Source organism: Cottoperca gobio, chromosome 3 (genome assembly GCF_900634415.1).
Source record: "Cottoperca gobio chromosome 3, fCotGob3.1, whole genome shotgun sequence".
Classification (NCBI taxonomy): Eukaryota; Metazoa; Chordata; class Actinopteri; order Perciformes; family Bovichtidae; genus Cottoperca; species Cottoperca gobio.
In genome coordinates, this window is record NC_041357.1 from 13,125,453 (window position 1) to 13,137,190 (window position 11,738).

The window sequence follows — 11,738 nt, forward strand, 5'->3', positions numbered from 1 at the left end:
GTTTATTTGCTCTTCTGAGCATTATTACTCAACACTGCCCTGCAGTGGCCTCTTAAAAGTAATCACAAAGGCAGCAGTTGGAATAAAGTGAGAACAGAATGGACATGGACTTTATCAGGTGTGAACTCCCAACACTAATCACAGGAAGCCATTTAAATTCCTAGATCTCCACGGTTGGTGGTAGTTTTTCTTGCAGTAAAATAGGATTGTCACTTTTATTATATTGCCATTGTTACAAAGTGTAGATCAGTGTCTGAAGTCCATGTGGGCTATGTAGGTTAGCTGTAAACAGATGATAACTTAAGTAACTAATTCTTTTTAGGTAACAGAAGACAAGTGGAAAGTTTGTTAATTAATAAAGAAAGACTTGCTTGTGACATCTGATCTGTTGCGTAGATGTTGCCTCTTTTTTGTCTTAACTCATAACTTAAAAAGAAACAGCCAAATGAGTTTAGTTTTATTTATTTGTTGACTCGGACTCGTCAGTCCTGTATTCATTTGAACTCTGCAGTCACTTCTGTGTCGGCCCATTTTCTCTTTATGGGCCTTGAGTAAGACAGAAGACATCTCAGAACTTGATAACGGGTCCTTGTATGAGGCGGGTCTGGATCTGACAAACACAAGTGAATGATCTTTGGCACACAAACTCACAAGTGAAATATACATTATATTATAACTGCAGATCATCCTCTTCATGACAGCACACTCTTCCATGGCACTATATCTTTGTATGTGGCCATGCGTCCTTTGCTTAAATTTTTTTTGTGTTTTTGGACTGCTGTTTGAGTCTGTTTGATAATATGGCTTCAGTCCTGGGGAGATCAGATCTCAGTCACTGCACAGTTTTATGGGATTATTCCCAATAATCCCCAGCTCGTACAAGATGGCCAGAGTGGCAAACATGATGTAGCAGAAGAGCGAAACGAGTCCCAACTTCCAGTCCAGCTTCCATCCGTTAATGTGAACAGCTACAAAAAGGAAGACTATCGAAAGGAGGAGCGTTGCGGAAATGAAGACCAGTCCGGTGCTGTTGACCTCTACAGGGTTGTCGGTGTCCACAAAGGCAGTCTTGATGAACCAAGGCAGGCCCAGGCACAACATGTCGAAAACATTAGAGCCCACAATGTTGGACATGGCCATGTCCGCTTTCCCTGATAGAAGAAACGTTCACATACTGGATCTTAGTCTCTATTCACACACAATTCCAGTATTTAAGTAAATCATCTTGTCATTTCTGAAATGGCTGATTCAGCAAAGTGAATGTTCAAACCATAGTTTCCACTTCCACATGTATATACATTTGGGTATTCAAGAAATTCATCAGAAGCAAATTACTCTTACACTTAATTTGAATTGTTTTGTTATGCCTTGGCCTCAAACTAGATCTAGGACTGCTGTGAGTTGCAGGGGATGAATCGTGACACTGGTGTTTACCTTCTCTGGCCACCATGACACTGGCTATGGTGTCAGGTATACTGGTTCCAGCAGCAAGCAGAGTGAGTCCCATAACTGTATCAGGGATGCCAAGGGTCTCTCCTGTAAACATGATACAAACCCACAATGAGAGAGAGCCGCCCTCCAACAACATCAAGCTAGGGAGAGAACATCAGCTGATCTTAACTGCTGCTAGAGGGTTAATCAATAATCACTGGAGCCACAGTCGTAGCAGGATTGTAGAAATACTGATGTCATGAGACCAGATTCCCGAAGCATAACCCTGGCTACCTGAGAAAATTTCAATAAGCCACTAACTTAACTTGTGTTAAAAAAACAATTATTTTTTATCTCCAATGGCAGCTATGACTGATAGGAGTCCATCATGGGATCACATATTTTCTGTTAGTCATAAACTCCAGTGGTACCTAAATATTAACCACATATTTTGAGCCACAGACACGGGATTGTTTCCAACATTATCAATACCAAACTGCGTTCGAGTTATACTGGCTCGTCCCCATGTCTTTTTCATAAGACTGAACTCCTTTCATGCGAGTCTATCTGACAACTACGGGATAATAATCTCATTATACTTCAGTAGACCTACCACCGTCACATGATGAAGCTGTCCTTTCAGCATGATCCTAGGTCAGTTATGTGCTGTTGGACCCGTGCCTGTGGGTACTTCTGTATATACACCCAGTGCTCACATGACTGTTTCCTTAAGGGTGAAGCAGGCAGTAATCCTGGTTTACGCACATGGCTCACTGGAGCTACAATAACCCCCCTCTTACGTTTCCAGGACAATGGCATCTCAGGAATTAGCCAGCAGACCAACATGTGATTCTACTCTGCAAATCAGACGTTTTTTCTCACAAGTTTCAAACACACATAAAGGCTCTATAGCCCGGTGCGTGACACACCTGCAGCTAAACTGAAGACACTGAGGGAATGTACAGATTTTACACAAGCTCATCTCAGAATGCCAAAGTTAAAACAAAGATCTTACCGACAATAGTGACCATCCACACCAGAATGTATGTGAAACCTGAGATCCAGACGGCCGACATGAGGAAGGTTATCATGAACCATCGCTTCCAGAACCTTCTCCTGCAGTCAGGGATAGTCAGGAAGAGCAGAGCGATGATGGGCAGAGACAGAACCCAGAGGATGCGTTTCAGGTCGCTCTCCGGCACGGCAAACACACTTTTATGCTCTGCTGGAACACAAGCAGACAAACATGTTATGAGTGGGGTCGTGCAACAAGCCAGTGGATGACTTCAGGTGGACACACTGTGTTGAAAATAATGGAAACATTTTATTTTACCTTCAGGAATCTCATTGAGTCCATGCAGGCTGAGGGACAGGTGAGAGTATCCCGAGTCGTCCTGAAAGATCCCACTGTCTGTTCTGGAGCGACTGTGGACTCGCAGACTGGTTTCTTTGCCCCAGCCCATCAGAGTCTGTGTCTCAGTCTTCTCAACAGATCCGTTGCCCAGGCAGGTGCAGCAAGGGCTCAGCTTCCTGAGGACAAACTCACTGATGCGAAGGTCAAAGCACAGAACCACGATGTAGACGCCATAGACCAGAAGCAGACAGGCAGCGTCATACCTGTAAACAAAACATACACCGAGCATTGACATTCATTCTTGGTCATGTGACTTTAACATCTGAGCCAGTTCCATCAGCTGAAGAGGGCGGTTTAAAGCTCCAGTAATATCTAATAAATCAGGTGATTTTTTAAAATACATTTTAAATAACAAAAATCAATAGATTAAGGAATTATTTTGGGAGTTGTTAATGAATTTTATTATTTTAATTTAATGTATTTATTTTAAAAGTTGTTGGCTTTTTTGTACTTTTAAGGTCCCTTTTTCACACAAACTTGTTGTAAGCCATGCTTTTGGTTACTTCTTATAACTGTTTTATTTTAAGTAATAAATGTCACAGTACTGTACTTGTTTTATGATCTGTTTTCATTTGTTGTTCTCAGTTTCACAAGACGCAATAAACAGCTGTATTTGTAGGTGTGGTAAGGTATGAACACCAGATCCCGAGGCACACTCACCAGTACACCTTGTTATCAGAAATGATGGCAATAACAGCAGAAACGCTGATGGCATATGCCAGGCAGTCCCTGAACAGTGGCCAACAAGTGAGGCGCCCGGCCTGATAAAGGAAACACAAATAAATGGTACAACACAAATGTAGGCGCCGCTCTTATGTACAAGTAATAATAGGTGGGGTAATCATTGTCTGAATATTACGAGTGTGTGATTGTGTCAGAATGTACCATAGAGGCCAAGAGTCCACATGCCCCGCAGATTCCTAGCAGGTTGTAGACTGCTGATCCCACGATGGTGCTGACCCCGATGTCTCCCTTTGTCACAAACACACCTAACGCACATAAGGATGTTTTAGCTTTCAGGACGGAGACAATGTGGAGGCATTGATTCAAAACTACAGGAAATGTCTGGAAAGCAAATACAGAATTGAGAGTAAAACAAATGTCCTAATCAAAAAGCCACGGCCCCTTCCTGTTCCCATATGGTGGCGGAGTTACAGTTCATCGGGTTGAGAAGGGACACGGTGACAGTGATGATGATGCTGGTGTCATCATCAGCATTGTTATATTAATGCATGATTACCCAGGAAAGCTGTGACCAGTTCAGGAGCAGAACTCCCAGCTGCCATAAATGTGGCTCCTGCTACATCCTGAGACAGTCCCAGACCTGAGAGACACAAGAAACACCAAGAACACATGACAATTTACATGGTATGTACAAATTAATAGAAACACCTGATTAGACGCAATCCAATTCAACAATAGCACAAAGTACAACCTCAGAAATTAGCAGGCGACGATAACTGAAGCTTCGTATCTGTAATATTTATTGTAGGGCTGTGTCGCAAGTATGTTATTGCATAATAGGCATGGTATTTGTTGACACCCTGTACTTTTATTTGTTTATAAGTTTACATCTTATTAATATTTTTTTAATTAATCGATTACTCACACGGAAATATTTTAAAGGCAACAAATTTGATTGTTTTATCATTTAAGGAAGCAAAAAAAGCTAAATATTTGCTGGTCCTCAATTCTAAAAAGTAAGCAATTACTGATTTTCTCAATTTTATATCATTTTGAAATGAATATATTTGGGCTTTGGTCTGTTGGTCAGACAAAACAACACATTTGAAGACATCACCTTGGGCTCTCAGAACTTGTGTTGGGCATTTGTCACTATTTTGTGAGACTTTTCATTGGCTAAACTGATTCATTGAACAAATAATAAACAGATTAATCAATGAAGAAAAAAAACATTTATTGTGTTTAATGTTAGTATAACTGATGATGGAGGTACAGACATCTTCAACTAAAGTACAAGTAGAAACACAGTGGAAATACCACAACCACACAGTTATTACCATTCATTAAAAATCCAACTGAAACGCTGTCCAATCCGGTAAACATACAAAGTATATTACATGAATGGACTTTTACACAATCTGTCCACATATTTAAGTATCCTTAAGAGTCCTACAATATCTGTACACCCTAATCCTTTAAAGTTTGCCTAGTAGTAATCTTATAAACCCTCAGTGTTCCCATAACTACAGTGTATTACAGTTCATGTAATGATGTAATGATATTTCATGTCACTTACGTTCACTGATCACTTCTAAGGAGGGCAGAAAGTAATCGTCGCAGATTATTGCGACAGCCAGAAACATGTAGAAAATGATCATGAAATAAATGACGAGCCCTCCATCCTTCCTCTCCTGCACCGTGAAGAAGCCGGCAGGAAACTCGGAGGACTGTGGTGAGATGCATTCTGTCTCATTCTCTGAAACAGCAGGAGACACGCATATCAGTAACTAAATCTGCCACCCCAAACAACCAGCCTGTTGCTGGAGTACAGCGGCGAGATTGTTTCAACTCTTAATGGCAGTTACACAGTAATTCATGCCAACAAGACATGAGGATTAGTAGGAACAAACACTGTCACAGTTGATGGCCGCACACAATTCATTACCCATACTCTATAAAAGATGAAAATGAGCCGTGATTTTTATGATGACACACAGATTAGAATACTAAAACAAATATATCTAGGAGTAGTGTGGGAGATTAAAAAACACTACAAAGTAGGCTGAGTAATAACATATATACAAATATGATTTTCTTACCAAGAGCCCGGCGCACCCTGGTAGAGTGGGTTTCCTGAGTGGTTTGTGCTGTAAATGATACAAGATGGACCGTGCAATATAAAAATATTACAAATCCTAGAAAGTAAGGTATAAAATCTTTTCTCTTCTTTTTCTGCAGAGCTGTAATCTTATTCATTGTCATTTGAGTCAATAAAGTGAAATTAGAAATTATTCCAAGGAGTCATATGTTTCTTTTCTCAAACAAGTTTGCAAAAGATTAAATGTGGGCTGAAGCTGGAGCTAACACTACACTACAAGCTGCGTGGAGAGAGAGAGAGAGAGAGAGAGAGAGAGAGAGAGAGAGAGAGAGAGAGAGAGATTATTGGGGGGGAAGCATCTTTTAAGGTCTGGCGCAGCTAAGAATGGGGGATCACGAGTTGCAAGTCATTCCAGTCGACTTGAACACACTCCAGCCTGAGGCGCATCAGGGGTGTAGCCTAATTCTTGATTAAACCACCTTAACACACACATTATTAAATGTTGACATTTCCTTTTCTTTTGTGGTAACAGCCTAACCCTAACCCTAACCCTGAGTCAGGTGGTGTACTACTATAGAACTACAAACATATCAGACTTCTGTCATGTTGAGCCTGTTTGAGTCAGTGAGAGAAATTATACTGCCTTGATTTAGCTGTTTCCGCAGAGTTTGGCTCATAAGTGGTAAAGGCAATCCTGAGACACTTATACAACTGTTGTTTATATTGCGATTATATAGTTATCGTATATAGTTATAATCATTTTTGCCACGATAATTATGCAATGAAAATCTGATATATTGACAGCCCCGGTATAAATGTTATATATATATAAAATAACATACTCATTTAAAAATATATATTATGTTTTAATTTTTTTTTAAATCACGGCAGCACCTGCTGCTCGTTGGGGACAGTAACTGCAGAACGATAAGTCATAGTCTCCAAAACACCAGAAAAGTCTCCAAAAGTCTCCAATAACAGATTTGTTGCTAGTAGCTTTAGACAAAAAATGTCGCCAAGAGGGTTTGGAAAGTCGCTAGATTTAGCGAGAAAGTTGCCAAGTTGGCAACACTGAATGCGTGTGGTGCGTGTGGTGCATGGGATGCGTGGCACGGATTCTATTTAGTTCCCTCCTCTCCTTTCCTCCGCTCTGTCTCTGACTGTAAGTGTATGCGCAGTGTGTGTGTGTGTGTGTGTGTGTCGGGAGCGAAGCCCCGCCGTTCGCAAAACTGAGTAAAGAAAGTAAACACTGAAATGTGCACATTAATTAGATAAATAACATAAGCGCTTAGTTTATTTAATAAAAGAGCACCTGTTCAATGTGAAAAGTGAGTTGTGAATATATTATTATTATTTTTAACTGATCTGATGGTCATAAAAAGAGTATGTGAGTGTATCACTACTGACGAGTTGATGTGCACCTTGTATCGTATCTGTGTGACTCTGTGTGGCTCTGTGTGACTCTGTGTGGCAAAGTATGGCAGAGTGTGACAGAGTTATTTAAAAATGTTTACCCATCTGGGAAGAGGAGTAGCTGCAGCAGAGGAATGTCAGCGGTGTCTGGAGAGCACCTCCACCTACAGCCTCTCCCGGCAACTTGCACGGCCAGCTTCTGTCCTATTGCCATGTGGAGACCTCAGCGAGGATCGGAGATACACACACACTATGATCTTTCAGTTAACATGCAAACACATTTATAGCTGCCTGGGCAGATCTTCTTCTTCTTCTTCTTCTTCTTCTTCTTCTTCTTCTTCTTCTTCTTCTTCTCCTCCTCCAGACCCCATTGGACTTCACAGACTTAAGATCTACCAGAAGATGATCTAGGGCCAGGTCCATGTCCACTAATGTAAAAAGAAAGATGAATATAATAAAACAGTATTCATCACTTTACCAGTAAGTAGCCCCGTTTATAATATTCTCAACACTTCCAAACATACATAAGGTGCTTTGAGTCCATATCCACAAAATGAAATACTAAATGCAAATAGAACATAGTAAAATAGTAGCATCAGACTCACAATACATTGGGGGGGAAGCAATGTTATAGTAAGTAGGCTTGATTGAATCATAAAACTGATCTGTCTTTGCATTTACACTAAGAATGCATCACATGCCTGAGTACTCAGGTGATGTACTCCTATAGAACTACAAACATATCAGACTTCTGTCATGTTGAGCCTGTTTGAGTCAGTGAGAGAAATTACACTGTCTTGATTTAGCTATTTCAGCATAGTGTGGCTCATAAGTGGTGAGGGCTCATGCTGTGCCTCCCCCGAAATTCAAGGTGTATGTAAAATGTATTTTATATATTCACAACTCACTTTTCACAACATGCTCTGTTTCGCGACACACACACACACACGCGCGATACGTGCGCACACACCTGCAGACAGAGACAGAGCGGAGATAAGGAGGGGAGAGAACAAAAAAAAGCAGCTATCGTGGCTCTCTTGTTCCGTGCAAAAGCAACTAAAAGCCACTTGACTCCGTTCAGATGATGCTAACGGTCCCTGTACTTTCCTTCTCCGTTCCTCTGAGCCCACGGGAAAACAGGCAGAAAACTAGCCGTGACTTGACTCGCAGTGCCTCTTCACTTTGTATTCTTTCATCACGGAAATACATTCATTGTCCGATAAACACACCAGTTTATTACTTGTTGCGGCTGGCAAAGTAAATAAATATGTGTCCGTTCATTCGCTCTGGAAGTGGCGATTTTCAGAATCAACTTTACATTTTTTTGGCTTGGAGAGAGACATCTTGAAGCGTGTTTTGTTAGCTTGCCTAGCTAGTAAGTAAGGGAGTGACTTTCTCTGTGGCCCGCCAACCTAGTGTGCTGCGTGAGCTTGCCTGAGCCGATGGCACGTGCGGACAGAGTGCGTTTTCTTCCGGACGCTGCTGCAGCTCGGAATAGAATGGAAAAACCTGCGGTTTTCGCCGCATCGCCAGGTTTGGTGTGAATGAGGCCTTGGTTTTATATATGCTATGTCAGACAGATTTGCATGCAACCTCTTGTGGGCCAGAAAAAAAAGTTCAGAAGGGCCGTATTCGCCCACGAGCCGCTAGTTGAATAGGCCTGGCCTACAGTGACAACACAATTAAAACAATTGTCACGTGGACAGCGGCAGGCCTCCGTCAAGGCCAATGCTGCATTCAGGTGGTTCTCAGATATGGTCTCATTTCCAGAGTTGAGAACTCGTTATTCCGAATACGGTGTGTTCATCATCAAAGAAGAGGTGTTGTATGTTATTGCTTAGAGAGCGTTTAAAAAAGATGTTGACAGCTGTTTCCGTTCATTTAAAAAAAATCTATGTTAAGACCAGTAGTATACGTAGGCATATTGCCTTCACACTACTGTAACCATGATGATGATGATGATGATTTCCCCAGTCGGTGTCAGATTATTCCCGACACCCCATGAATGCAGCACAAAGTATCCACTTTGTGATTCGGATCGGCTCCAAAATGTAATTGGTTATTTCCTATTATATACAGTCTATGGTTTTTCCCATGCTAAACTGTTGTGACTTGCTAAACCAAATTTCATGAAACTCGGGCCAGTAGTTTTTTCGTAATCCTGTTGACAGACAAACAAAACCGAGCCGAAAACCTAACCTTGGCGGAGGTAATAAAGATCGCAAACCGGACCAGTTTGTAAAGGATGTGCTTACCTTAATTAAACAGTTATTTAATGCAACAATAACACCCTGTCAACACACTAAGTGACTCAAATCAACACACCTCGGGCGTCAACTGGAACATGCTGAGTCTGGCTAACATGCTACATGCATACATTTCCCTCGGGATGAATAAAGTATCTATCTATCTCTCTCTCTCTCTCTCTCTCTCTCTCTCTCTCTCTCTCTCTCTCTCTCTCTCTCTCTCTCTCTCTCTCTCTCTCTCTCTCTCTGGATCATAAAATAAAAATAAATGTTTTAATTAAAAACAACGAAATTATGAACAATTGTTCTTGTACCTGTTTATCTGTTTGACCAGACATATTGCTCACCTTTTAAAGTGTATATTATTTATTGTTATTATATTTTAACATTCACACATATGTTACAATATATATCGGGTTCCCTTCCCCATTGGCCATATTTTGCAGACATCAATTGCTGGTACAAAACGTTGACATTTGTATGCACTATATTGTAGCCTAACTGTGTTTTTAGTCTACTTTTAATAGGTCTATCATATAACATCATACTTAAAGTACATTTTAACTGACATACTCTTTACTTTTCTAAATAGGCTACATTATTACCATAGTCATTTTAGGCTTCTTCTTTTTGAGTACAAATTATTAACAATACTTTTACTTGAGGATAATATTCTAGTAAGCTACTCTTTCAACCCTTCTGTATTTTGTATTGATATGACAATCTATAACAAAATACAGTGTAGATGTGACGGTAACTTTACAGTTACAATGTGTGAATAGTCTATTCAAACTATAGGCTATAAACTACTTATAGTACAACTATTATTATATACTTTTACTATAATTTTCCTGGATTCATCCAAACTTTCTCTTTTTCAACACAACATCATTTTCTGTCAAATGTTGTATTTATAGTATGTTGTTTATCCTGTACACACGACATCTATTACAGTCTGTCCGTCCTGGGAGAGGGATCCCTCCTCAGTTGCTCTCCCTGAGGTTTCTTCCATGTTTCCCCTTTAATTATGGGGTTTTTTTTAGGAAGTTTTTCCTTGTGTGATGCGAGGGTCTAAGGACAGAGGGTGTCGTAACCTGTACAGTCTGTAAAGCACACTGACACAAATGTATAATTTGTGATATTGGGCTATATAAATAAATTTGATTTGATTTTGATTTGATTTATTATACACCTTACAAGATGCCTTTTGTGACTGAAAAGGGGAAAGGGGTGTGTGTGTGCTTGTGTGTGTGTGGAGGGGCTTGTTTGGACATGCCCCAAGTTTCCTCCAAATCCACAGACCAGCGAACATGTGTGCTCAGGGGACATTCAAACAGATGGTCTTCCCTGCAGAAACAGACCTGCAGAACAAGTGGTATGTTGTTTTTTGTAATTCTTTTGCCCTGAATTAAATTGAGAAGATTGCATTTACTGCATTTCTTGAAGATTTAAAATGATTAATTCCATAAAAGCATTTTGGTTACATTACACCAGCACATCAGCCACATTAGGTTTCACACGCTCTCTTGTTGTGATTGGGGACTTTAGCAATTGTAATTATTGAGTAAAAACAGTGTTAATTACTTTTAAATAATAGACAATAGTGAGTAAATGGCGCCCCTATGTGGTTTAGTTAGATTAGTTTTGTGGTTTCCTTAAACACAGTCCTCTTGACTACTTTTTGACATTAAGGAAATGTTTAGCCGAGTGTGACCACCATGGATGTCATGGAGGTCTTACGTGTTTATATTAATTAAAAATATGAACTAACATGAAATAAATAATACAAATTCAGACACAAATATGTAAGATAACTATAAACAATTTTCACAATAACAGTTTATTGTGGCTAATTTGTATTTAATTCCTTTTTCCAAAGTCTATATTTTATTTAACAATACAATTTCCCCCCCAATTACAATTGTATTTCACGCTGTCACTTTTCATTAGCTACAAAGTGGAGGTCATCATTTTTTAGTTTAAAAATGTGTCAGATTATTTTACAATTGTGTGGCTCTAATATACATTTGTCTGTACTTATTCATAATATTACTTCATGGTATTTTCTTTAATGTGGTCGTCATTTCATCACTAGACTGGCCTACATAATGGAATACTACTAATATTACAAACATTTTTTAGGAAAAAAATCATCTGTGTTCATGACATACACTGATATCACATATTATTTGTGCTGTCATTATTCCCTGTGTTTAGTTCTGAGTGAATGTTTCCGTTTGTTATTGTCTTTGATCTTTATCCAAACAGTAGATGCCAGTATTGAAGCAGACTTTCTTAGAGGATATTTTAATAGAGGATATCTTCAAAATGTGATTCCTAAATTCACACCAATATGGTAGAATGTTTTTATGCAGAACAACACATTTCTTTTTAATTAAATAGTAATTTGAATATGTTAATATGTTATTAACGGGGTTCACATTGTGCTTTT

The 11,738-nt window shown here is 39.6% G+C and overlaps 1 protein-coding gene across 2 annotated transcripts; it reads right to left on the reverse strand.

Annotated features, from left to right (window-relative positions):
• Positions 1–446: 446 nt before the first annotated feature.
• slc24a5 (solute carrier family 24 member 5) lies at positions 447–7,462 on the reverse strand. Of its 2 annotated transcripts, XM_029461396.1 has the most exons (10): positions 7,142–7,462; positions 5,629–5,676; positions 5,106–5,285; positions 4,086–4,169; positions 3,731–3,834; positions 3,506–3,606; positions 2,765–3,048; positions 2,447–2,656; positions 1,435–1,536; positions 447–1,151 (listed from the first exon to the last, which is right to left on the reverse strand). In XM_029461396.1, exons 1-10 carry the CDS (start codon positions 7,143–7,145, stop codon positions 829–831), a joined length of 1,440 nt encoding a protein of 479 aa, XP_029317256.1. In that variant the 5' UTR covers positions 7,146–7,462; the 3' UTR covers positions 447–828. The 2 variants fall into 2 exon arrangements, with proteins under 2 accessions (XP_029317256.1, XP_029317248.1); XM_029461388.1 differs by lacking the exon at positions 7,142–7,462 and having other exon boundaries at positions 2,447–2,653; positions 5,629–5,816.
• Between the last annotated feature and the right edge of the window lie 4,276 nt (positions 7,463–11,738).

Coding starts and splice junctions, on each gene's coding strand:
- slc24a5 (XM_029461388.1), bottom strand. CDS start 5,791: ATGACAATGAATAAGATTACAGCTCTGCAGAAAAAGAAGAGAAAAGAT. Junction 5,286..5,628: donor CAGGGTGCGCCGGGCTCTTG/GTAAGAAAATCA, acceptor CTGCTGTTTCAG/AGAATGAGACAGAATGCATC. Junction 1,537..2,446: donor GTGGATGGTCACTATTGTCG/GTAAGATCTTTG, acceptor TCATGTTTACAG/GAGAGACCCTTGGCATCCCT.